A 27,637-nucleotide genomic window follows, 5' to 3' on the forward strand; every position below is an offset into this window, starting at 1 on the left:
GAATTTGGTGTCCAAATAAATAACACATGGGCTTCAGAACCGATGGTACTGTTCATTTTTGTGTTTTGTTACATAAAAAAGCCCTGCTAACTGGTTTCTGCCATGAGTTTCCAACTTGCCCAGAAAGCAGATTCCAAGAATGCTGCCACCCAAGTTAATTGCACAAGATTTTCTTTGTTAATTAAAAATAATAGGATAGAATTGGAAAAAAGCTAGGCTTCATGCTAACAGTCTTACGGTTTAGACAAAGGGAATCCTTGGGTGGAAAGGCAATGTGGTGGATGTCATAAAGAAGCTGGGTTTGTTGGCCAGAGGATCTTCGTGTTGCATCTCCATCCACCTCTTTCTTTGGATTTCTGAGCCAACTTTTGTATCCGTGCTAAAATTGGTACTATTCATTCCCAGCAGATCCTTGCAGTGTGAGCCGTGCCCATCCATCTTCCGATCAGCAGAATGAGCTCATGTGGTTGTGAGGTAGAACGGTGTGTGTGAGATGGTTACATACAGCACTGCTTCCTTGAATGTTTACATGAGTTAAGCGTGCACAGATTGCATCTGTCTGTGGAGAAAATCTTTGAGGCAGAGAGGCAGAATCTCAAGCTGGGTTATATCTTCATATTAAAAAAATAAACACCCTCCCTCCCCCCCCCCCCCCTTACATTTTTCCAGAAGAGACAAAAGAAATCTTTGGGTGGAAAGGCAGCATCATATTGCATAATAAAAGCCTTTTTATGCTCTAATAAAATAGGTTGCTTAGGGCAACTTTGTGTTTAAAAAAAAAAAAAAAACTGAGAGAGAGAGAGAAAAAGAAGAGTCAGTGCTACCAGTTTGGGGGAGAAAGGAACCCTTCACTTCTGTTGTGCAAAACTGGCAAAGGAGGCAAGAAACTGCTCTAGTTATATGCTATCTTAATGCCTGGTTTAAGGTTCTTTGCTGGCAGCTGTTTTCAATATATCCCTCTCGAGCTAAGTCACCAGTTAAGAATTTGACATTAGTTTTTTTCAGCCACCATCTTGAAGTACCACACCACACAACACAGCCTTGTTCCCTGGTTAGATATTGTTCATGTGCCTTGAAATTGCTGTTGACACCTCAAGTATTTAACTTGCAGATCTGAGATAATTTTTGTTGGGTGTGTATGTGTGCTGTAACGAGATGGTGGCAGAAGTATCCGCGTCTGCATTCCTTTGCTACGTCTGCTCATTTTACTTTTTGCAGCATTCCAGGAAATTAAGTAAAACTGTACATCCCAGTGAATATTAATTTTGCTGGTTTTAATTGCTTACCTCTACAGTACAAACACAGTGCACACAAGTAAGTTCCACTTCTTTTGCTTCTTTGCCTTTTTACTTAGGACACCTTTGGTAGTAGATTTAACTACATCTTGAATAACGTACCCAGATGCACGTTTTTCTGATTCTCCCCTCAATGGTTAAAGTTTCTTTAGCGCTTTATGTTCAGAAAGGGAAAAGTAACGTAATGAAAGAATGTTTGGGGAATTAGAGCTGGGCTCTGCAGTGTATTTCTGGCATAGACTTTGGCAGTGTCTTTTTCTTTCTCTCACTTTCCCAGTCTGTAAAATAAAGCTAATGCATATATACTGATCGTTCTCAGTCATTTCTGAAGCATAATTTGTAGTAAGTTTATGAAGCACGTAAGCGTAGCACCTTTCATCAAAGCATTTCTGCTCTAATTTGCAGTATACAGTACCACTGAAAAAGGAGCTGTAAGCACAGAGTATCGTCATCTGTGCTGCAGCTTTCATTCTTAGCAAAAAAAATAAAACAATGGAGTTAAAGAATTAGAGGGTTTTAATCACTGTTTCACTTGGAGGCGCAGATGGAACAGAGCATTACTTGGCAACATTTAATCTTGGAGCAGAAATTGTCATGATTAAAGCAGCAGCTGGAGTAGATTGTTAGGGACATGGAGGTTCATTCATCCCAAAGGGATTGGAATTGCTGGGCTCTGGGAGAAAACAAGAAACTACAAAGAAAAATATTAAGTATGGACCAAGGTTGTTATTTCTAGGGTCTCGTCTGCCGATTAAAATGATGTTTTCAATGCTTTCCTCAGAATTATTTTGGAAGCGAGGAGAGTATCAAGTGATCTGTCCCACTGAAGAGGAGACTGAAGCCATCTCTGAGTGGAAATTTTGGACGTGCGGGAGGAAGGCTGTGTCCCCCCATGTGCCAGAACCGCTCCTCCTTACCAAGGAAGTCAAAGTGAAGGACGTAGGTATGTGCCGCTTCAAACAGGATTTCAGAAGAATCACATTTCTGGCCGTTCATTAGGGCCCAAATCTGTAGTTTGATGAGGCAGCCCGGGCTGAGGTGGATTTTACCCTTCTCTTCATTAATGTTTGCAGAAGGATTCTGTATGCCTGACCCATCGAGGCCTTGTATTCCAGGGGAAGACTCCCGTGGTAGGCAGTCCTGAGGGAGGAAACTGGCTGGTTGTGGAGACCTGGAACAAAGCAGACCTTGAGGTCTCCTGACTCCTGCAGCTCATTCCTGGGTCTGCCACAGAATGAGCTAGTGTGAGCAAATTGCCTCTTCCTAAGGGACAATGTTGTACAGAAAAAAAGGTGTCAGGAGGTAGTGCCAGAATACTGATGTGTGTTTGTAAAGCACGCTCTGTTCTGAACTGTTCTAGCTCAGAAGCAGCTCTGCTTCTAGTTAAATGCCTCAGAGATGTTACTCATTTTGGATATTTCAGCTTATGCGAGGCCAGTGGGTATGAGTTTCCTTGGCAAATTCTTGACTCTACTGGGAGACTAAGTGAGGGCTAACTGCTGTTGGTTACTGCCTGTTGAATCTGTTCATTGAGTGTGCTCTTTGAATTTCTGTCATTGATCCACAGTGTTTTTTCCTGTCACTTGTAGATCTTTTTCTGTGCCTTAGATCAGCCAACTATTTTCCTCTTGCATTTGCATGTGTTCAGCTGATGATATTTAGATGTGTGAGGATTTGGTTGCCTTTGTATAGCAGGAAGTTACAGAGTCCTCACTTGCCCCATTATGTACTATTTTCTGCAGTAGGGAGACTAGGTACTGATCTCACTCTGTGTATTTATTGACCCTAAAAATCTGCTGGCTATCCAGGTATTCATTACTTGCTTTAACTTATATAAACTAAGAGATGCATCTACTTCCTGTGAACCGTATACGATTTCAACAGAACTTTTTTTTTCCCCTTCCTTAGAGCTGACAATTTGCTGATTTCACCCCCTTTTTTTTTTTTTTTTTTTTTTTTGCCTGCCTGCAAACATGGGAAACTTATTTCACTGTTGGTAGCTATAAGTGCAAAACAAACAGGGCTCAGGCATTTTTACCATCATCCTGTGAATTATGGGTCTCCTTTCTCCTGAAAGCAGCCTTGCTGTCTGAGGTATTCAGCCTGTATTCCTGCAGCTTGCAGTCGATTGACATTCCTATAAACTTGCAAGTCACCTTTCATCACCTTTGAGTCTTTGCCCCCTAGCATGCAAGTCCTTCTTAGGTCTAAGGGCCTTAATGACCCTCATTGTTATGGGAACCTTTGGTAATCTAACCTGCCTTTTTCTTCTGTATTTTAAGCTATTGCTCTTAAATGTCTTCTGCTTGATCTACTCAGGCGCTAATAACCGTGTCTCCTTTCCTTAGGTCAAGGGCAGCTTTTACATTCCACCCAAAAGGCACCACAGTTTGAGATGAGGAATTCAGAAGAGCAAGCAGCTACGACAGTTTTACAACGCCTGCTGCAGGAGCAGCTCAGATACGGAAACCCAAATGACAACCGTAACCTTCTTGCCTTACACCAGCAAGCCACAGGAAATGCCCCCCCTTTCAACAGCACTGGGAATCCAGCATCTCAGAACGAAGGGCTGAGCTCCCAGGACCACCAGCTCGTGACTCATGCTGCCCGTCAGGAGCCCCAGGGCCAGGAGATACAGGTGGACAACAGCATCATGGAGAAGCAGCTCTCCCCGCGACTCCAGAACAGCGAGGATCTCCCAACCTATGAGGAAGCCAAAGTGCAGTCACAGTATTTCAGGGGCCAGCCGCATGCTAGTGTCGGGGCAGCGTTTTATGTAACGGGGGTGACCAACCAAAAAATGAGGACTGAAGGGCGGCCCACAGTTCAGCGGGTGAGCCCAGGGAAGGTCCACCAGGATGAAGGACTTAAGGACCTCAAGCAAGGACACGTCCGCTCCCTGAGTGAGAGGCTGATGCAGCTGTCCTTGGCCACCAGCGGTGTCAAGGCGCACGCGCCTGTCACGAGCGCACCACTCTCCCCTCTCTCTCCGCTTTCTCCTCAGCAGTCGAGTGACCCTTATAAAAATTCTGGCTCCAGCGAGTTCTACAAGAACTCGGTGCAGCCCCCTTCCCAGCCCAGCATGAAAGGGATGGAGCAGCGGGGTCCTCCTCCAGAGTATCCTTACAAAAATGTGTCCACCCCATCTATGAACTGCAAACCTCAGGACTCGGGGCATTTCTATAGTGATCATCGCGTGAGCCAGCAGGGAAGATCCGATGGGCCTATGATGAGGTATCAACATCCCCCTGAGTATGGGTCAGTCAGGTAAGCAAGATCTTAAAGTGGCAGCCAGATAAGAAAAGAAAGCATAAAACTCAGTCCACTGTTCTCACTCCTGAGGTAGATTATCTTTCAGCAAAGATCTCATCTCTTTTATATGAGAGTACGTATTGTGTTCAGCTACAGATAATGTCTGAAAGAACTGTAAGCCCTTTCATTGACTTAGCTGGAGAGACCTGACGCCTTGTAAAGAAGAAAAAAGTGCACAACTGAAAAAAAGCCACAAAAAAACAACAGACCAGCTTGATTTTTATGGCAAGGGGAAGTGTAATGCAGCTCCACAGCCTTGCAGAAGGCTTCCTTTAAAGAAAGGAAAAAAAAAAAAAAAAAAAGGTTGTGGTGTGATTCATTCTAGAAACTTGCAGTTACTTATTGCAGTACTTAAGCTGTGCTTTAATTATATCTGCCAAGGGAAAAGGTTTTTTTTTGGGGGTTTTGTTTTTTTTTTTAGGTTCAGGCTGCACCTAAGTGCCACATAGGAAAGGAGAAAGTGAGTGAAATCAATAATGGTGAGGGGAACAAAAATGGCCAGAGCTTTCCTTAGAGTTTTCCAGATTTTTCAGTGGGCCAACCCATAGGAGTGGAAAATGGTGTATGCTTTGTTCCTCATTCCAGGCTTGCTTGTTTGGCTTTTGTTAATTTTCCTTGCCCGATTTGAAATCCCAGCCTGTTCTGTTTTCCTCTAGATTAGAAGGTAGATTTGGATAGAGCCAAACACTGGTGGCCACATGGGTGAAGATGAAGTTTTATTCAGATGGATTGAAAATATGGCTCTCCTTTACCTGCTTCCTTACCATCTCATCTCAATCCAAGGCTGGGGAGAGGGAACTTTGGTATTATGATTTTGGCCTGCCTTTGAATCTAAAAGAGTAATACAAAGGAGCAACAGGAGGGCATTGCTACAGAAGAAAATGGTGAGGTCTCTGTGCATTTGTGTTTGCACATACTGTGTTGTGTTTTGAGGGGAGTGGGAGGAAGAAACCAGTCTGTATTTGGGAACAGAGTCTGAGCTTTGGAGAATTTGAATCTGCTCAGAACCTTCTCGGTCCTATGGGGAGCTATTTTCAGAGTTTGTCCACCATTGTTTGTGATCTGAAATGACTTCAGCAGCATACAAGCCTGATGAAAAGGCCCTTTGATCTGGCTAAATAAATAATAAAGAGGCCAGGAAGAGGGGAAGTGAAGGGTTTGGGGGGGTGGTAATGATTGTCGAAGCTCATTGCAAATCTTTTTGAAAATTCAAAGGCCTCAGATCTGCACACAGGGAAGGGAAACAGATCCTTAACGCTTGTGCTGCATCAGAAATGTTCCTAATATTAAATATAGTTTGTCTGAGACACTGCCTGCTTGCTGAGCAAGGGAGAGGTATTTGAAAACATGCCAACAGTCAGCTCCTCTAGACAGGGTGATTTTTGTCTGTATTGGATGGATCCTGGCTGCTTGGAAAAAAGAAGGGGGAGGAGGAGAAAGGTTCAGCTGGCGAGGTTTCCAGTAGGGGAAGCAACTGAAATTTGTCTTCAAAGCACTGGGAATCTAATGAGGTTACTTTTTAACCTAAATAGCTGCACAGAGAAGAGGTTTCCTTTGCAAGCAAACGCTGAAGTAGTAGAACAATTGCAAGACTAATCCATAAACAGCACAGTGAAGGAAGGGAGCGATTCCTCTATTCCCCTCCCTCTCCAATGTTAAGAGAAACAGTCGTTTAGACAAGAAACCTTCTCAGCTACCAAAGGTGCAGCTGGGCAGTGGCACGAGCATTTTAAAGGCACATGACTGCGAGGAGTGTGTTTGCCTGGCACCGGGCAGTGTGTCTTTGCAGCCTCTCTGCAGTGATAAAGTATTTTCAGCCGCTGCAGCTTTCCTGCGCTGCAGCTCTGTTTATCGGGATTAATTGGGATTGGTAAACGTGTGCATTTTTTGAACTGCACGTCAAGGAAACAAAGCCCCTTCTTTCTGCTGGCAAAGCCACACCCTTTTCTGCGGGTTTTCCCCTCATTGTTCAGGGGAATTTGAGGGTGACCTAACGATGCGGTTAAATAAAACCCGTTGAGCAAGATAAACATTGGGGAATTCACAGCATTCTCATGCTTCGCCCTCCCCGCTCTGGGAAAGGAATGGGCTGTGTGGTAAGTTTAAACCAGTCTGCAAACAGTTTGCCTCACCTGCTCCTGGGCGGTGTAAGTTTGGGAACACATATATGTTCATGGTAGTGTTGGTTTAATGTAAATACTGGGCATGCCAGAGGCATCTGCATTGCTGTTTGGAAATTGTAAAGTTCAGAAGAGGACTGGCTTCATGCAAAGCTCCAGAATCCCATTCTCTCCTTAATATCTCCATTGTACCTCAGCACCGGTGATGCCACAAACATTCGGGTCTAAGAGGAGCCCTGGTCTCGGCGTGCTGCGGTCGTGTCCCTCGTGGCTGAACTGGGGTGAAGGGGCTGGTTGGATTCAGCCTTGTGCACAGAGGAGCCTTGCTGCCTTCAATTCCAGCACCATCCCCTGCCCGAGTGACCGAGTGCTGCTGGGATTAATCCCGCTGACCGCACAAAAACTTTTTGAGAGTTCGTCCCATAATTAGTAAATCCCTTCTGTGTCCCACGTTCCCCTGAGCAGCATCAAAGCGGGGATAATCAGGTACGGCGGGGAGGCAGAACAAAACCACATCAGTTTGATTTCAGCCGCCTGGCCGAGCGGACCCTGCTCCCTCCTGCACTCTGTGTCCTGGCTCACGGGGAGGGCTGGGGGCAGCGGGGACCCGTGATGGCTTGAGCCTGACATATCAGGAGAAGCTGGGAGGGCAGAAATGGTTTTTAACAAGCCAGAGACCTTTCCTGATCTCTACATTTTTCTGCCCTCCCCGCTTTGCTCCTCTGCGCGTAGATCTTCTGCATGGCTTGGTTCCTGCAATCCTGGCAGCCTCGGCACTCCTGTTGGCTGGGTTTGCTTGCAGAGCTGCCCTTATGCCATATCTCTATCTTCATGACTTAAAAGCTAACGTGACCCTTGTAGTTGCAGAGCCATAAATCCACAGTTGTACTTGGCCCGCATGGCGTGTTTCTCCGATGTTTGCCAGGGACTGTAAAGGAAGCGGAGATTCTTGTGTCATAGCATTCAAAATGAAGTGGCCCTTAACGTTCTTTTCTCAAGCTTAAACATTTCTAGGAATTATTGCAGGGTTGTTTTCAGCGTTTGAGGTCTTTATGACAACAAGGCAAATCGAAAGATACTGAGTAATTTTGTTTTCCAAGTATTTCAAGAGTCTGTCTGCATTTTTTGCGTGGTATAATTGCAATTACTGCTGCGGGTTACCTGGGGACAGTTTCTCTCATGGAGAAAAGTTTCTGTTACCTTTCTATCAACAGTTCTGTTAGGTGGCCTAGGAGTGATTTGTACCTTAAGATTTAGGACTCTGACTTAAAAAATCTCAGGCAGTACCGTTGGGTTCATCTGCCTTCCTAAATAAACTCCCTATTTCTCACATTAATCTGAGGGGTCTCAGAGCTGGGTATTTTGAACCCACAAAATACATGTAAGTATTTTGTGAGACAAAACTGAAAGTAGTGGGGGTACTAAAAAGTTATGTGCACGTGCATGTGGAGGTTTTCATACAAGATCTTAAAAGTCTGAGGCGTCACTGTGGGGCTACTGGGAAATATTTTCTTTAAAACATGGGCTGTATTAGCCCTGTTGGATAATCTTGCTGGGAATTTGTGTCATTTTGGAAGCTCTGAAACTGTTGGTAACACAACAAAACGAGGGGCTTCCAGCTCTCATGCTGTAGCTTGAACCTGTGAGATTGGTGTATTTTGAAGATGTGAGAGGCTTTGGATGTGAATGCCAAAATGCTGGAAATCTTAGAAATATGTCTCGTTTAGAAATACTTGGCCATGATTTCCTAGAGTTCTTCTTTGCAATAGATTTAAAAAAAACAAGTTGTTATTGGGCATGTCAGTACAAGGAGGGTCCCTTCAGAATTTAGCTGCCGCTATCGCATCTTTGACCTCCTTTCCTTTGAGTTCCTCTCTTCAGGGCTTGGGTCCTGTGGAAGCAGCAAGGTTCTGATAGCAGATTGATGAGATGCATTTACTGAAATATCCCAGATTGTCAGCATCCCTATCTGAAGAGTCCCCAGGCTTGTGTTACCAGCACGTGCAGATTGGTGGGATTAATCCTATCGGAGTAACTGCTTCAAGTTGTTTTCAGAAAGAATTTTGTGGGTTCAAAATGGGAAAGGTTTGTTTTCAGCCAGGAGGCAGACTGGCAACATATCTATTTTGATCTAACCTCTACAGGCCGTCACAGATTAATTGTCACAACAAGGTCAGTCCTTAATTGGTTATAAAATCAAACAGAGGAACACGACATCTTGTAAAGAGAGAGCTGGAGGTGCTGGGGAGTTTGTGAAGATGCACAGTTTTAACTTTGTAACCTGAGTGGAGGTGTTGGAAACCACCTGAGACAAACTAGATGACCTTGGGCACGTCCTGTGTTGGTTTTGCCTTATTCTTCATTGTGAGAACTGACGAATAAAAGTAATGAAATAAATGCATTAAGTGGGGCTGACCTGCCAGGAGACGAAGAACCAAATTGCTGCTACTAAATCAAACATTCCTGAGGAAATTAATTGTACATCTGTGTTCTGCATGACCCCCGAGATCCTTGTGCCACATGTAATCATTCCTGGGAAAACGCAGCTCCTGAAATGATGACGCTGTTGGGGAACACAGTCACCTGAGTGGGAGGAAGGGAAAAGCAGTAACTAGAGCAGTAATTATTTGTTTCTTCCCAAGTCTGAGAATGAGTAGATTGGTTTCCCCGTTAAACAACTTGAGTGTCACCTTGGGGGTTTCTCTGCACCTTCTCTGCTGGAAAGCAGGGAAAATGGGATGCGGCTCTGAAATGGTGAACCTTGCCTGAGAATGTATCTACTCCTACATGCACTGGCAGCCAGATGTGAGTAATACAGACGTTTCCTCTTTGGACGGGTATGAAGAGTTGATGCATTCTCTCTGCACAGAACAGGAAGGATGATGCTGACTGTTTGCACATAGGCCGAGAAGCCCATTGTGTAACCCTTTGTCTTCCAGTTCAGGTCCACATCTGCTGCTTTCAACTGGCATGTTGCTAACGCTCCTGGTGTGGTGGGAGAGCAGTGCTGGGGGCTGCTGCGAACATCAGTATCCCTGGTGTGCTCAGCACAGCCATCCCGTAGGGTCCTTCCTGTGAATGTGAGCACAGACAACCAGGGGGATATTCTGCAGCAGCTCCAGCCAGGTGGAACAGTATGTGCTTTTCCAGCTGCAGGGTTCAACTGCAGCCCAGAGGATAGGAAGTTTTATCAGTACAGGAGAACTACAGAACATGCTGAACTGCCAGAGTGGGTCTGCATCGGCCTGAGTTCTGTGCTTGAGAAGGGACTGGCTACCACTTGGAGGGGTAGACTTTAACTGCTAGTGTAAAGAACGTCAAGAGAAGTTAGAGATTGGATGTCATAGGAGGAAGAAGCAAAGCCTGCCCTCTGAGATCATCCAAGTATGGTAAATCCACAGTTTCTAAAAAACGTTTCTTCAGTGGTATCGTAGCAGAGCTTAAAATGGGGATCTCCAGAGCCCGGAGTGAGTTCTGTGAATAGATGCAAGCATGTTGCAGATGTCTGGATCTGTGTTTGATATCCTCTAGACATTACAGTTAGGGAAAACGAGCATACTTACGACATTGGACAAAAGGCTCCTTCTGACTCTTAGGTTTGTTTTCACATCCTTTAACTGTCTGATTTGGCCAGGCGCGTTGGTTGATGCTTGAGAAAGCTTGCACCACTGTTGCTGGCCTGGCAACAGGGAGCTTAGCCAATTCCTTTAACTTTGTATCCTTAATTACTGAAGAAGATTAATTGTTTTCTCTTTAAGAGATTGCATTTTTCAGGACAAAACAGAAGAACGTATTCCGAGCAGTCCTCAGCTCAGCCATTTTACTCACAGCGTGTGGAAAAAAGTTGTAAAAATAGATTTTGCCAGTGGTTGCTGATGGAATTTCTCTTAGTGTTTCTATATAAAATAGACACGTGATTATGAGCATTGCATACTTAGAATTGATTTTCTGGTAGCAGATTGATTTTTAAAGCATTAATTTAAACAAATGTACATTCAAAGCCCTGAACATGAGGGGTTTCTGTGTGGAAATACCTGTGAATAGGAGCTACGCAGCTCATGCCTTATCACTTGGTTCATGCATCATCTGCGTGACTTTGACAGAGTTTCTGCTCTCTGTTTTCTAGGCAGAACCCAGATGTGCAGCTGCAGTTACAACAGAGACCACCTCACCACCACAGTCCAACTTCTTCCTTGACATCTTTGGGATCCTTGACCTTGCTTCAGTCTCCACCGCCATCCAGGCTGTCACCTTCCCAGCACCAGCAACCCCTGACTCCAAGCCAGGGAGATCCTGGCATTCTGCCGCGGACCCAGCAGCCGTTCTTGTCAAACCAAGTCCATCAGGGAGATCTGTACCGACTATGCCAGCCGTTCCTTGGCCCGCAGCAGCAGCAAGGCGATTCCTATTCAGTGATGTCCCGGGCTCAGCAGATACCTTCCCCATATCAGCAGATGCAAGTAGATCCTTTTGCCATAGTTTCCAGGGCCCAGCAAATGGTTGAAATCCTGTCGGAAGAGAACCGGTCTCTACGACAGGAGCTGGATGGGTGTTATGAGAAGGTAGCCCGACTGCAGAAGGTGGGTGTTCTTGAATGTCAGACACTCTCCTGTGTCTGGTATCATCCATAATTGAATGATCTAATCTGCTGTTGTTGCGTTTCTTGCTTAAGGGATTGATTTATCTACTTGGAGTCTTTTATATGTAGATAGAATAATCTGTCCCTTTGGGCAGTCCTTAACTTCATTGGAAGATAGAATCAAAGCCTTCAGTTTCATTCTGACAGCTAATTGACCATGCTCAAAAGAGCATCCTCATCAGCTGTCTCAAAGAGGCTGGCTGCTTAATTAAAGCTAGTGTTTTTATTTCCAGGATAGCAGCAGACTTTGTTTTCCCATCAATCTGAAAGAGTTTAGACACTGTGGGAAGGGTTCATCTGAACTGACTTGAGTACATGGTCACACAAGTAGACAACAGGGAGCATGACTGCAAAACTACCTGGCAGGACATAGTGCAGGAGAAGCACTGCTGCTATGGCTGCATTAGAGACATTTGGATTGCAGGACTGAAACTAACACTTCGTCACTGAAGTCACTTAAAAAGCCCTCCCTCAATACTGCACAACTGCCATGAAAACTTAGAAGCCTCTTTGGATCAAGCTATTTACCACCATTAGCTTTATGGAACAAGTAGAATAGGTGATGATAAAACCTTTCTCCCATACATTAAAAACAGTAATAAAAAATTCCAGTGAGAGCCGTCACTAATAAGCATGAGAGATATTTTCATTGCAGCCTTCTAGAAATAACTTCTGGATGACCAGCAGTTTAAAGTTGCACAGCCGGTCAGCCTTGCTTTGCTTTGCAGCTGTGAAAAGGCTAATGCTGCTTGTAGCCTACGACTTTGTGGGCCTTTCTGTGCTCTTTGCACTGAGCAATCTCCAGGACCATAAAACGTGTGTCTGATTAAAACACTTGTTTGAGTTCAGATGACCAGTGTGGCTTCCCACGCTGCTTTATTTCCTACGTTGCCTCTTTCCAGGGACATACATTCATTGTGTTGTATTTTATTTGGAAGGTTCCTCGCCAGGAAATGCTTTAGAGAAATGTTTGACAGCTTCCTGATAATGAAACAAGGATACCAATGATCTCCCCTCCGTGCCCCTATTGATCGCTTAGGATGTATACCCATAATTCTGTAGCAATGCAAAGCTGTGCCTGGCAAGGAGAGTTAGAAGTGAATTTTCTCCTGCTCTGCGTGGTCAGCTGCTTGCTGCAGCTCAAATCAAGCAGCTTTACACTGAAGGCTAGCAGGAAGGAGAAAACTTATTTTAGTACAATTGTTTGTGTGAGTCTCTGTTCCACCCTCCCCCTAAGTTAAGTAGATGGAATATTTTAAAATACAAGTAAGTTGTGGAAGTGGAAACATAGAACATTAGGAGGTTTTGTTGTGAATTTTGAACTGTGACAATTACAAATCAGCAGAGTTCGTCAGCAGTGCAGGATCTGCCACTGGCATTTTTTAGTATAGTTTGACTTTCTTGTTTTATTTTACTCAACCAACTCAGTATCACAGTAGCTATTTCTTCAATATATATATCTTTTTTTTTTTTTCTTCCCCAAACTGAGACTAGTATCAAACTGTTCTGGACTTAGGGAAAAAAAAAAGAAAAAAAATAGATGACATTTGCACTTGAGTTCACTGTATCTGTGCTCTGATTGTGGTGAGGAAGTAGAACTAGAGTCTGGAAGCAGAGTCCAGATTTTCATTCCAGCTGCTGGTATTCTTAGTGCAGAAGGATCCCTCAGAAAATGAGATTCTGTCATTTCATTTGATGTGTAGCTGCATTTTGTCTCAACAGAGTAAACGAGAGAAGGCAATCTCCTTTCTGAGATTAAATGAAAAGAATTGTTAGTGATAAAATAGTATGTGCTTGTTTTCACTTCCACTGCAGCTGGAAACAGAAATTCAGCAAGTTTCAGAGGCATACAAAAACCTGGAGAAATCATCCTCTAAGCGGGATGCCCTGGAGAAGGCCATGAGAAACAAGCTGGAAGGAGAAATTCGTAGGCTTCATGATTTCAACAGGGATCTGAGAGGTGAATTAAGTAAAACTTTTCTTCAATATTGTATTTTTACTGTTGTACTTACTCGCCAAGCCAGTGTGTTGCCACAGGAGTCGTCGTGTCTGGTGGCGCAATTGGATGTGACAGGATACTCGGGTATTTTCAGTAGTCTGGGATTTTAAGCATTTGCTGAGAGTACAAGAAGACAGGTTTAGAAGAGTGCTGTTGTCTCATTTCCAGCCTGTTTCTCATTCAGAAGAAACGTGATAAGCCAAGTGTCGTAAACCAGATGCAAGCCTGGACTTCTCTTGTCTTATTATCGTAGACACAATTTGTACAATTTGTTCAGTTTATCCAAATGGGAAGATGCTTTGCTGACTGCCTAATCCCACACCAGGCATGTTCACTTTATTTCCTGTCCAATGACCCCTCTGCACTGACATACAAATCGCAGAGTGTCTGTTCTTCCTGAAGGTCTTGTCATTCCTTATCAATGTAGGCATCTGTTTTTTTGGATCCCCTTTCTTTTCCAAAGTGAGATGTTGTTAGTGTCTGGTTCTTGCTAAGAGGCTGAGGCAGCACAATGGCTGGCAGTGGAGAGTGGTGTTGAATGGTATTTGACCTTAACGTGAGTCAAAGTTTAAACATTAGTTTGAAAGGCGAAAAACAACTGCAATTTTGGATGTGTGAAAGCATACAATTAGTCTTGTAGAATGCAAGTTTCATTTTTTTTCCGAAAGCTATCTGATTGTCCTACATGTTGTCATCTTTCTCTGTCTGTAGCCTCGGAGTTAGACCATGTTTTCAGAAGCTGTTTGTATCCAAAATATGAGGCCATAAAGTGCCCAGTGCTAGTAAGAAGGACAGTACACAAAGGCCTGCATTAAATAATTTTATTCATACTAAAACACAGCATAAATATTTCATTTTTATTTTCATAGACTGATACAAATTTCTAGTAGCCTACAGCAGCAGAACTGTTAAGCTGTCCATGGGATTTTATGTTTTTCTCTGAAGTCAGGTAATTAGATGTCAGTGATTTAATCTTTGAACTATTAAGATTTAGTGGAGGATTATAAAGGAATCTTTTAATTACGTGGGGAGATTTATTTGGATGGGAAAAATGAGTTCATTTGGAGAGATTTTTGAAACCATTCTTTATAAAACTTGTGACACAGAAGACTGATATATATCAGCTCTTTGTACTGAATTCTATAGGGAATCTCAACATCTATAAAAATAAAAAAACCCGAACATATAAATGAGGTTACAATTGTTTAAAGTATTTTTTTTTTAACTCTATTTAATCTGTTTTGTCTCCTTGAAAATATTTTCAAAAGGACATAATTAGAAGCATTTAAGAAATGAGTGGCATTGATGGTCTTTTCACTTTTGGCTGTGTAGAACTAGAAGATCCGCTCCCTGAGCTTGCGAGTCTGTAATGCTCGAAAGTTTTTTGATTCTTTAGCTTTTCTTTTCTTGAAAAATTCTGCAGAACGTATGGAGACGGCCAACAAGCAGCTTGCAGAGAAGGAATTTGAGGGGTCTGAAGACAATCGGAAAACCATCTCTCAACTCTTTGCACAAAGTGAGTTATACAGTCATTATGGGTCATTAGGAGTGCTCTGGTCACTCTTAAAAGGATAAACATGCAGCAGATGAATGTAGGAAACTGACAGATCTGACCTACCAGGACTGAAATTGGGGCACTGGCAGTCCAAAACTGGCAGTGCAGAAAGGAGGACAAATTTAAGAATTATTTTTCTGTCGGTATGTACAGTCTATCTGATGGCGTTTGCTAGAGATTTTGGAGCAAATGTAGTGTACAGAGCAAATGTATTGTAAAAATAGTGTTTACTCCATGATGTGTAATACAATTTGAGCAACTGTTTTCTTCCCTGAAAGCTTTGGAATTAAACCTTCCCAGACTGTCACACATCCTGGCATGAGTTAGGGACAGTGGGACTGGAACCCTGTAGGTCTCCTATCTCTCTCCTCTTTAATTTGTTGCTGCTCTATCCAGTTCAGCACAAGCAGGGGGGATTAAAAATGCCTGCAGTATGCTGTGCTGCGTAAGTGTCATGAATTCTGTGTGCAGCAGTGGATTTATCACAGGGCAAACCAAAACGACAGATGTGAAATGCTGCTTTTCATTTGTACTAAAATGTCTCAAGGCTGATGGCAGTGAGCCAACTTTCCTTTCATTCCATACTGCACTCCACCCTTCTGACAATGCTTACTTTATGACAATTGTTATATAAAAAGGTAATGCAATAGAAAATAAAGTTGCAAAATAGTGATTTTCTATGATGTAACACGTGCTGCTTCTGTTCTGACAGATGCTGGTATCCCCCTCTTGTGTTGTCTTTAGCTTATTCCTCGTGGCTTACATTGCAAGCAGAAAGCTGTCAGTGTGTGAGTTCTGCTCTCCTGGTGGCAGTGGGAAGTCTGTGACTGTACTCTGGCTTTTAGGATTCCATAGGTTTGCCCAGAGAGATGGGAAGGCCAAAGCTGTGAAGCCTTAGGGACCATTTCTACTTCTGGATGTATGTGGAAAGCTTGGTGCTGCATTTTGTCAATCCCAGCATTTCTTGGGATGCTGTAGGCGCTTGTTGGTGAAGCAGAACTCATTTGGAGAAAAGTCTGAAATAAAACCTCCAAAAGCTTTGCTGCAAGCACTTACAGATTAACAGGCAGAGTGCTGGCACTGATTGATACCTTCTGGCATAATGCCACCCTACCTCATCTCTGCCCATCTTCTGCAATAAATTTTAACGTGCTCACACTGTCAGCAGCTCATTTCCTGGGTGGAGGAGAAATGCTGGGATGGGAGAGATGGGGAACTGAACAGAATAGGCTGGTATTGGCATTAGCCTTTATCCTTGTGTCTCATGTCCAAGGTTAGCTCTGAATTGCAGTTGGAATTTGCTATGCAGAGCTCTGAGGTGCTGCTGGTAGAGAGGTTTCTTCTGTAACCTATGTGTGGGCTGCATCAGTTTCCTAGCAGAAGGGAATCTTTAGCTGTTCTGTGTTGCTAAAGCTTTGCTCTTGGCTCTTCTGCTGGCAGAAGGAAGGGAGTAATTGTGGTTCTGTAAATATAGTTATGCACATGCTTGCACAAATGTGCCTGTGTACTCCATATGCAGTCTGTCCTAACACCCAGAATCTAGTTCCTGTTTTTCAAGCCTTACACTCCTTGTCCTCATTCCTTTGTCGTGGGATATTACTTTCTGGAATGTAGTTTCTCTGGTGTTGTCAGTGCTGGGTGTAGATCACTGCAGGGAGTATTCTGTGGTTATGTACCCAGTGAGTATGTTAATGTTATCATTGTAGCTGGTTGGCATGAGCTGGGAATGACAGCATAGGCAAAGGACATCAGCTCTGTGTTGTGGCTTTGCTTTACGCTCTTGTGTGATAATTTCATCAGTTCCAAGTTATTTTATCCTATTTCTTTTTTTTAATGAAAGCAGTTAACCTGTTCCTGAAACGCAAAGCATAGCTACTCCCACTATATCCAGCTCTTTCTGAGGAGCAGCAGAAAAGGAATGACTGCATGCATCAGTACAGGTTAGGGGCTGACCTGCTGCAAAGGAGCTCTGCAGAGAAGGACATGGGTGTCCTGGTGAATAACACAGTGGCCATGAGCAAGCAGTGTTCCCTGGTGGCCAAGAAGGCCAGTGGTATCATGCAGTGCATTAAAAAGAGCGTGGCCAACAGGATGAAGAAGGTGATCCTCCCCCTCTGTTCTGCCTTGGTGAGGCCACATCTGGAGCACTGTGTCCAGTTCTGGGCTCTCCAGTTCATGAGAAACAGGTAACATCTAGAGAGAGTCCAGTGGAGGGCCACAAAAATGACGAGGGGCCTGGAGCATCTCCTCTATGAGGAAAGGCTGAGAGACCTGGGGCTCTTCAGTCTGGAGGAGAGAAGGCTGAGAGGGGTTTTCAGCACTGTTTATATAAATATCTAATGGGCAGCAGTCAAGTGGATGGGGCCAGGCCCTTTTCAGTGGAGCCCAACAACAGGTTGAGGGGTGAATGGCACAGACTGGAACACAGGAAGTTCCATGTGAACATGAGAAAGTACTTAGAGGGTGACAACACTGGAACAGGCTGCCAGAGAGACTGGAGTCTCATTCTCTGGAGATATTCACAACCCAGCTAGATGCCTTCTTGTGCAACCTACTACAGGGAACCTGCTTTAGCAGGGGGGTTGGATTCAATGATCTCCAGAGGTCCTTTCCAACTCCTTTGATTCTGTGACCAGCCACTGTGCTTGGAGTGGCTTTAGAGCACTGAGCGTGAACTCTCAGTGCTGGAGAAAAAGCTTTGTTGAACTGCAGGTGTGTTTTGAGTAGTAGCAGAACAGATACAGGTGCCTAGGTCCTGGCCAAGAGGGTTGTTTTTAAGGGCAGCAGAGAAGGACCAAGTTTTCATTGCTTGTATCTCTGGTGAAGCTGACAGCCAAGCGGGGTGAGTGCATGTTCTCCTGAGAAGGTGGGCAACTGCCCCAGGCAGAACAGCCTTCCTTTTCTTCACACCAAGTCCACAAACAGAAGTACAAGGTCTTCAGGCACAAAAGCTTGTCATCTACCCTCCCCAGCCTGGGATATTGAGATTACCCAGTTTGTTTTCCAGTGTTGAAAGCTCAGAGGTGAAGAGGTGCCAAGTTTTGCTAACCATCTGTATAATCAGAGCAAATTACCTAACTGTACTGAGTGATGCATCTTCTATTCCCCCATGCTAGCATTGTGGCATATTGTTACTTGAAGGTACCATGCTTGTTTTTCAAGGTCACAAATTCTTCCTTGAAAACCACATATTTTTTTATCCCTTAAGCAATAGATTTGCATTCTGTGTCTTGAGAGAAGCTCCAATACAAGCTGCCCCATCTTTCCTTCACCTCTGGAGTGAAGAACTTCTGAAAGTTGAAGAGAGAAAAGTGCCTTCTGTTGATAACTCTCACTTCATTTTGGCAGACAAAGAAACACAGCGGGAAAAGGAGAAACTGGAAATAGAACTGGCTGCTGCACGCTCCACCAATGAAGACCAGCGAAGACACATTGAGATCCGAGACCAGGCCTTGAACAATGCTCAGGCCAAGGTGGTGAAACTGGAGGAGGAGGTAAGGACGCTGGGAGAGAGAAACTGGGGTAATCTGCATTCCAGTAAAAGTGACTGTGGGAATAAGTTTGTGTTGTGCAAATAATAAGGAAATCAGCTTGCTTCAAAGCTGTTTATATCGGCTTGGCTTTGTGTTGGTTAGCTAAGCCTCTGAACTGCTCACAGATAAGCCACAAATCTGTATTTTCTTGGAAGTTCTGTCATCCAGCAGCCACATTTCATTTTCTTTTTGTTTTAACTGATGAAAGTGGGCTGGAACTGAAATCCCAGCCCTCGCAAATTCTTGAATTTGGCAGAAATTCAGATTTGGATGGACTTTTAATTAATAGCGAATGAATGCAGCTTGTCCCCTAGCCAGGTGTTCCACTCACACCAGGTTATCATGGCTCACAGTGCAGATCACTATATGTGCCTAGCATTTGTAATAAGCTGTGCATGACGTGACCTTGGTTGTTTTCTTTCCCTTTCCTCCCAGGGGGGATAATGCAGTTGAGCTGCTTAGCTGGTCAGCTTTCACAGTAGTTTCTTTTGTAGCCTTGTCCCTGTCATTCATACATGGCTCTAGCTTCGTAGCCCTTCTGCGTCATACTGACTGTCCTGCCTACTCCTTTCCTCTCAAAGGTTCCATTTCCTTGTCCCAGCCTCTGCTTCCTCTACTCCTACTCTTCCTCCGTAGAGAGTCCCTGGAGGAAATTTCGTGACCAGGCAGACTTCCTCCACTGCAGGTTTGTTCTTTTCTTCAGTTCTGCCATCTGCCTGCCTACCAGCACTCATGATCACCCTCAGGACTGCTGTGCTTACATCCACCTGCATCTTGCCGTCTTGGAGACATTCCTCAAACCCCTCTCCTTGTCTTCTTTTCCTCCTCTCTGTTCAGAATCCCTTCGTGCCAACAGAGGAGGAATGGTCCGATACTAAGTGAGCATCTTCCTGTTATAACTTGCCTGCTTTCATTCTCTCCCAGGTACATATGCACTCACCTTCTTAATTTTAGTCTGCCCTTCTCTAAGCTTTGTATTTGTCTCAGTAGTTTTTCCCCAAAGCTCTTGTTGTTTCTTTCCCTGCTGTCCTTCATTTTTCCCCTTGCAGTATCCTTTTAATCTCTACAGCTCCATGGAGGCCCTTCCTCAGTATCTCTTCTCCTAGGGTTGCTCTCCCCATTCAGGATATGGATGCTGGGTTATCAGTTATCATGCTTTATCTCTGCCATTTTCCACCTCTCTTTCCTTTCTGCATCACATGAAATGTGTCCAGTTTCTCTTTTCTTTACAGGCCCTCACACTGTGGTTTATGCCATCTTGGTTTCTCTTCTCCCCATTTTACGGATAGGATGTCTCCCACCTTTGTTTGTTCCCAACTTCAAATCACCCCATCTTCCCCACCCCCAAACAAGCACTGCTTTCTCCTAGAGCACCTTCAGCTTTGGTGCAAACCACTGGCAAGGCCACTTCAAAAGCATCCCTTGCTGGAATGCTTGCAGAGCTTAGTGCAGTGCTTAGTATCAACAAACTGGGGAGCCAGCTTCTGCACAAAACAAATTGTAATAGTGAAGAAAGACGAGCAGATTCAGAGGAATGCTTGAATATCACTGGCCATGTTCAGCCTCATGCACAGCTGACAAGTGAAGTGATTTCACTAGGACTGCAGCATTTCCTTGCAGACTTGCACCTTGGTGGCTCAGGGGGACAAGGAGCACTAAGTATAGGGAAAACACATGTGAGATGGTTCTGTTTGGCTCTTTCAAACTTTTCTGTCAGTTGATTCTGCGATGTGTAGAATATCCTTGCCTCTTATTCAGATTTCAGCAACTTAATGATTCTAAAAGTCTCGCATGTGATGAACCTAAGTACCCAGGACAACTTCATGGGTTCTCTTGAATTATTCACATGCTCGGAGCTGACTTGTATGGAGATGCTGTAATCAGCCAGGGCCAGCATTCATAGCAGTTGCCTAGGTCAAACTTCTATGTAGCCTTCAGAGGCAATACTAATTATATGTTTTCTTTTCAAAAGACCGATTATTTTACTAGAAAAAGTGGTTTCAGTGCTGATGCAAAGAACAGGGAAATAGGTAGGTAAATGTGGCTGGATTGCATAATAGCTTAAAAATACCCAAACACACCTATGCTGGTACAGAGTGAAATGCCGTACTTCAGATTGCATGAGGGTTTGTGGTCGTTTGCATCCGACCTTTGCTCAGATCCCAGGGTGTGCAGGAAGTGCCACCCTTCCTGTTGTAGATGAATATGGAAGTGTCTCAGTGAGAGAACAGGAATTAACTCTGCTTTTTCCTAGAGGTGAGGGGGAATAAAGGAAAAAGAAGGGATGAAGACTCACTTTTGCAGATTTTCCAAATCACTTTTAAATGAAATACTTAGGATTAGAAAGCATTTGTTGCCTCATTAGCTTTAAATTGTGAGAACTTCTGAAGTCCTTGAGCTGAATGGTAACACGCCGACAGACAGCCAAGCAAGCTGTTTGGTGCTCAGGGCACCATTCACAAGGGAATCTGAATGTCAGCCTGAATCAGTGGCGTTCAGTGACTAAGATATATAAACAATTTGTCAGTTATTTCTTCTACTCTGGCCAGCCTCCTCTGGGTTGCTAGTCCTTGTAATTGTCAGGAATTTCCAAACTAGTCCTGCAGAAGAGGGTGGAGTTTCTTACGCTAAGGTTTGGCAGCCAAGGCCTGAGGGGAGTGTGCATATTTCAGTTGCATCCTGTAATGCAAGTTTTCAGCTTTTTTTCCCTTCCGTTTCGACTTCCTATTGAGCAGAGTTACCCTGCCTTGTATTCACCAGAACCTTTATGAAAAGAATATTTTATTTCTGTTTTAATGAGACCTATAAGCCATGTATCACAATGACTGAATTTATATGTTGCAATGGTATTGGAACTTACGTGTTCCATTTAAAAGCCTTTGCCTGAATTGTGGGTTTGAGCAAAACCACCCATATGTAAAATGCATGTACTTCTCTACTCCTATGGAGCTTTGGGAGTTTTATGCACACTGTGTTTTAGCATTCACATTAGAGAGTAGGAAGAGATGAAGGAATGCTAAAAGTGATGGAGAAAGGAATGATCTTGGAGATAGTTTGCTTTTGGAAGCAAAAGTAAATATTCAGAGTATTTCCCCATGTCTGTTAGCAGTGGTGAAATGATTCGTCAAGTTTAGAATGATCTGCCGTTAAAATTAGATGGCATGGAACTTCTTTTTGCCAAGTGCTAAAAAGGATGGGTGATCATGGGTATTTAAAACAAACTTAGATATGCCTCTAGACAGGCTTGCATAGTATGTATATGTTATATATGTCATTTTTAAACTTTACTGCTTCTCTACTATACATAAAGATAGCCAGTAATTAACCCCTGTGTTCACATCTCTATTTTCATTCTTTCCTTTAATAGATGTTGCGCAGTAATGCTTAAGTCAGCAGCTTATTAAAATTATTGCTACTGAAGTATGTCTGTTGTTTTTTTTTAATCAGAACTTCAGATTATTTCCATTACATGCAAGAACTTTGAGATGAATTGAATATATGTGAGGTAAAATGTTCGTTGGCTTAAAAACGTATCTCACAGAAATGGCTGGTGATAATATATGCAGTTAACACAGCTAAAATGTCTCACTTTGGAGCACAGGTTGCCAGAATGGTCTCAATTCTGATTTGAATGGCTGCAGTATGCAGCAGATGTGTAGCTGGGGGGTGGTCAAAGATGGCCCATGTCTGTGAAATGGTCATATTACCATGCTTTAACAAGCATCTGCTAGCATACACCTTGAGAGCCTTTGGCAAGCAGAGCAGATGGTTCAGCTTTGCTTTGCTCTGGGCCGAAGGCAGAAAGGACTGTCCTGACCAGCCTGAGGCTCTGGGTAAGGGCTGCCCTGTTGTGAGACCTTGCCAGGCTGGTAGTATTGCACCAGGGAGTTTGGTGTAAAATATTTGGCCTAACCACAGCTGCTAGATATTGGGAGTTCAACTGCTACTGCTTTTACACTTCAAAAAAAACCAAACCAAAACAAACAAAAACAAAAACAACAACAAAAAAAAAGGGAATTTCAGTGCTTTTATTGAACTCTGTCATTTCTACTTACCCTGCTTGATTCGTACCATGGAAGACAACAGTTCAACTTAGAAATATTATTTTATTTTTGTTTTAGTGCTTTGACTTGTGCTCCCTTGCTTCACTACTTTACAATTCCTCCATTTTAATGAGTGCCTTAAGGAGACAGTTTTGAAAAATAGTGACTGCAACCAAGAAGATATTTATATCTACTCTTTGCCATCCTCATGCCTATACCTTGCAATAGAAAAAACTCAGCATTCTCTCTCATGATTGCAAATTAGGGCTAGGAGAAGCTTGAATGAAATATCTTTTCTCCACGTGGCTTGTATTTAGAGGCTAGAAGATCTTTCAGCCATCAGAGTTCAACATAAAACAGATATCAGAGCTAAGATACTATATTCATTTCCCACTCAGCTATTGTGAGGAGGAGTTGTGCACTGTTTCTGATAACACTGAAGGTTCCATTTGAGAGGAGATGTAGAAAGATCCATTCCAAATGACAGCTATGGTACTTCATATACTATATCTGAGATACTTTCAGAACAGAGCTGTGGCTTGTAGGGAAATAACGCAAAGGAGAGTTTGTGTGCTTGAAGGCTTGTCTTTTTTTCTTTTCCTAATCACTTCTGGGTCTGTAAAAAGATATTCCAGGCTTCATAACCACTCCTTTCAGGGCGGAGTTTCTTTCAAAGGGAACAACTCTTTGGATGTCGTTGTCTTGTGGATGAGTAGGGTAGTCCGGAGAGAAAACTCCCCTTCTTCCCTGTAACTACTGTGTGTGTCTAATGACCTGTATTCTTGTAACGATGCAGAACTGGCTTTTCATTGCCATGTCTCTACCTCTCATATTCTGCCTGTTAGTAATTTTCCAGAGGTGGCTGCGAGAGTTCTAACTTCTTTTAACACAAATGAATGGGGAGACAACATCATGACATTCCCATGCAACAAACATTGCTCCTTAGTAAGAGGATAGTGTTACTAAATTGCTTCAGCTTGCATTCTTGCTGAAGCCAGTGGCGCCTTATTGGGCCTGGATTCAAACACTGAGGGTTCAAAGGCATCCTAGAGGAATATATTCCAACTGCAGGAGGCAGAGGTGGTTTAAACATGCTTGTTGTCCTTTTTCTTTACTGCATTTCTGCCATAGCAGGCAAATTCTTGTGGGGAAACACATTTTCAGCTGCATGTGAATGGATTCAGCTTTAGGATAAGTCCAGAATGTAATGAAAACACCCTGAATATATTAAACAAAGGACTTTGAAGACATCAGAAGTAGTGGGTGGGAGATGAGCAGATGCTGGCAAGTGTTACCAATTTGGTGAAATAGGAGTTGTCCAATATGAAGAAGAGGGGTTTGTCAGAGTGCCTGGGAGGGTTTCTGAATCATTGCTAGCTATGCAGGAAGTCCTGTCTTTTTCCTCAGAAAAGTTCTATGCTCAGTAACGCATCTGGAAGTGAATCTCTCTGCAAAAGAAGTTCCTTTCTTCCCCCTCACCTTCTCTGCCCAGGAGCACATTTGTCCTGCAGAGGCAGCTCCAGTCTGGAGGATGTTACAGGCTCTACCTCCCTTGCATCCAGTGACTTGCAGTGAAAATTGCTCATCCCTGCATGCCCCTGCTCCCTGCACTGTGTGCATGAAACCTCCATGCCTTCTTCAGAGCCTTTTCTTCTGTGAGGACCGGGATCCCTAACGGCGATGGTCTGGTTTGCTGAAGACTTTGCTGAGAAGCCTACCTTCATTGAAGGAGAACAGGGTTTGTTGGACTTCTAGAATGTTCATCCCTTTTCAGCTGGACAGTTAGAGTAATAATTGTCTAATTCTGATGGAAGCACTTTGTCCCTTAGCATTGTTTTTAGACCACACAAATGCTTTTTGTAGCAGAGAAATCTTCATGTTACCTCCTGCCAGGCATTACATCATCTTAAGAAATCTCTTCTTCTGCAGAAAGATTCTTATGACAAGTTTCAGTTTTCTGGGTTTAGTGAATACGTTTGTTTAATCATTTCATTCCTGTATGCTTATAGTGGTTGATTCGTTTTCCATTGCTGGAAGCCCTGCAGTCAGGGATATTGGTGTGCAGACATTTTCAGACTGTAAATCTTTCTGACTAGCTTGGAAACAGCTTGCTACTCAGGTCAGCCAGACTAAGAGCAACGAAGCCTTTGAATCCCAAGTGTATCCTGCTTCTCCCAGCTGCTTCTCAAATGCAGAGAGCAATCTTGTTAAGGAAAAGGGGAAATGAAACGAAAACAGAAATGCTTGATCGGGATGCCAAGGAATCTTTCTAGGGGTATTCCCTCCATCAGTTGATGCTTTTGCAAACTGTAGACTTCTGCAGCATCCCTGTCCTTGCCTTCTCTATTTTTCTCATCCTCAGTCTTGTGAGCATCACAGTGGATGTGAACTGGAGAGTGACTGTTCTTGTTCTAAATGATTTAATTAGAAAACCTCATTCATAAAGCTTGGCCTCCAATACCTCACTAAGATGTTTTCTAAAATAGTCACGGACTGACCACGAGAAGTTATCTGTGCTAACAGAGTTGTGCCATGCGCTGTAGGAAACGTTGGGAAGGAGTGTAGTCACGCCAAAGTGCTCTGCTTTGCTTCCAGACATGCACCGAGGTTATTTGAGATCGTACGGTCTTCCAGAGGTGTTATAATAAAGATATTATTATAACTGAAATGCTCTGTGTTTTCACAGCACCCTTCAAGGCAGAATAGTTACAATACATTATGTGTGCATGAGCTTGCTTCTTAGTTAAATGTCATACCATCAAAAGGAAAATTACTATCTTGTCAAATTTGTTTAAAATTATAGATGAAAGGGTGTGACTGCATCCTTGTAGAGCTTCAGGAATGAACTCTTATCTAGAGCACGTGTTCACTGCAAGGTCTGTTGCAGAGGAAAGAATTCCAGCGTCCTTTGATGCCACCTCCCCTGTGGTAGATGTTACCGTGGCCCTTGGCATGAAGCAGCCAGTTTGGGTTCTTTGCTGTGTGAGAGAGGGTGGGGAATCCTTGGCAGCTGACCAGGAACAAGCCTCAGCGCGTTGGCTTCTTTCCTTCTTCCCATCTCTCTTATGTCTGCAGCGCACTGGCAATACTCAGGAAGCTCTGTTTCCAATTCCTGTCTTAGGAAAATACGATCATACTGTCAGTTTATGGTAATGAAATCCCTCTGTGCATGGAAGAATTATTTCTGGTCCTCTTTGCATCAAGAGGGCAGATGAAGTCAGAGTTAATTCTGTGTTCAGAAGAATATACGTAAAAACCCTAAGTTTTCTCACATTCATAATTCCTATTGATGCAGGAAGATGAACTGTGTTTTGTGAGGGGAAATAAAAAGGCCGTATGAAAAGCCACTGAACAAGCTGTGCCTGTACTTTAGGTCTGGTGCATGAATTAGGCATGTGCGGGCAGTGCAATTAAGTTGGGCAACAGCTTGTGTTGCAACGTTTCACCTGCAGGTTCGGCTGATGGGAGCACTTTCAAAGTGAACGTTTCAGCGGAATTTCTGTGTCCTAATTCTTTTTTGGCTGGGCGCTTGCTATTCTTTGAATGCTTGCCAAAAAGCTAATCCACCTATATACGTTCTCAGGTTTATTAATTATGAAACTAGTAAAATGGTGTTGTCGGCTGCCTTTTGCAAAGCGTACTTACGCTGTGTTAGAAGACTGAACAGAGTTTTAAGCGCTTTGCGGTAGATAGTGAGAAACCAATGATCTGTCCTTCCCCCTCGCCCTTAATTCTGTGCACAGAAGAGTGGCAGAGATCATGTTTTCACTTACTGTTCTGCTTGATGCACAGTTTCTCTGCTGATTGGGTCATTTCTTACTCTTGTGCAGGTAAGCAGGCTCCCATGCAACGCCAAGGTGCTGGGCACTCGCCCTGTCTTGGTTCTACTGCAGACTCATGAGTTATCATTTCTGCCTAGTTACATAGCTACTTGGAGCTACTGTTAATCAGACTGTAACGCTGGTGTACTTACTGGAGTCTTAAATCAGTGTTATTAAGCACTAAGACCTGGAATAAAAAGATCTATTAAATGTAACGCTTTCATTGATTTTCTGCAGAATAGCAGTTGACTATTAAGTTGTTTTAAAACGTTTTTGTCCCTCCCATCCCAAACGAGTTTGAAATCTTGAGCAATCAAAGCATAAAAATACCTTTCTACTGTACATGCACTGGTGGGAAGGCCTTTGGCTGGATTACTCACTCGTTACTGTAACTTTTATTATAAAATAGTTGTTTGGGGAAAATCCTCCAGGGCAGCAGCATTCATGCTGTGAGGTTAGGTGCCTGCTGACTTTAGGAAGAGAAGAAAGGGATACCATGTCTGGGATTAATAGTGTTTGGAGACTTCTCTCTCTGCAGTCTCTGGGTTGCCTGAAGGAAGAGGAGTATGAAAAGGGAAAATTTTGAAGAAACATGTGATAAGACCTTTCCGGAGGGAAGGCACGATGTAAGAACAACTCATTTCATTCTGATCAAAGCCCCAAAAGCCTGGTATCCTGTTTGCACCATAACTTCCAGCAGATTCCTAGGGAACACAAAAATAGGACCAACAAATGGTACTTTCCCATAATACTTTCCACTTCCAAGAAGGACTTCCTGAGCTCAAAGTAGTGTCCTTTAATATCCCTCAATGGACTTTTCTTCCATGAGGCTGTAGAGCAGCTCTTTGAGCCCGCATAAGAGAATCTGTGTTTTGTGCTGCGGTGCTTTGCTGGACTTTGGTTCTGGCTGTTGGGAAAAGTTGCCTTCTTTCTACTACTTCGTATTTCAGAGTTTATGACATTGACAGCTAAGAAAGCAATGCCCTGGGTTTGCTGCAGAAGGTCAGCTAATTGCAATGATTATAATAATTTCCGTAGCAGAAAACGGTGTGTGCAGTATTCTGTCTTCTGGAACGGGGTTAGGCCTGGGGTTGGTTCTGTTTTTTTATTCATATTTTAGTTCATTTCTGTTCTGCGCGACCTGTGAATTGACCTTGCTAAGATGGTTCCTGGGGGTCTCAGCATGGAAGTTTTCATTGTTGTGGTGAGGTAAGATGGTAGTTGTTTGCAGGATGGGCTATGGAGAGCAGTGGCAGGAGTGGAGCAGGCCCCCTCAGCTCACAGCAGGCCAAGATGATAGGTGAATGCCAGGACTGCCAG

The 27,637-nt window shown here is 43.6% G+C and overlaps 1 protein-coding gene across 5 annotated transcripts in view; it reads left to right on the top strand.

Annotated features, from left to right (window-relative positions):
- The window catches only part of AMOT (angiomotin), a 58,385-nt gene that overhangs the window by 21,212 nt on the left and 9,536 nt on the right, over window positions 1-27,637 (top strand). For 4 of the 5 annotated variants that reach the window (XM_046940505.1, XM_025150357.3, XM_046940504.1 and 1 more), the window contains 6 exons: window positions 2,077-2,238; window positions 3,644-4,562; window positions 10,854-11,307; window positions 13,182-13,326; window positions 14,789-14,881; window positions 18,269-18,414. In XM_046940505.1, the coding sequence (XP_046796461.1) occupies window positions 3,691-4,562; window positions 10,854-11,307; window positions 13,182-13,326; window positions 14,789-14,881; window positions 18,269-18,414 (1,710 nt within the window). In that variant the 5' untranslated portion in view covers window positions 2,077-2,238; window positions 3,644-3,690. The remainder of the gene's footprint in view (window positions 1-2,076; window positions 2,239-3,643; window positions 4,563-10,853; window positions 11,308-13,181; window positions 13,327-14,788; window positions 14,882-18,268; window positions 18,415-27,637) is intronic. The other variant, XM_046940507.1, reaches the window with a different exon arrangement.

The sequence above is a fragment of the Gallus gallus genome, chromosome 4 (assembly GCF_016699485.2).
Source record: "Gallus gallus isolate bGalGal1 chromosome 4, bGalGal1.mat.broiler.GRCg7b, whole genome shotgun sequence".
NCBI lineage: Eukaryota > Metazoa > Chordata > Aves > Galliformes > Phasianidae > Gallus > Gallus gallus.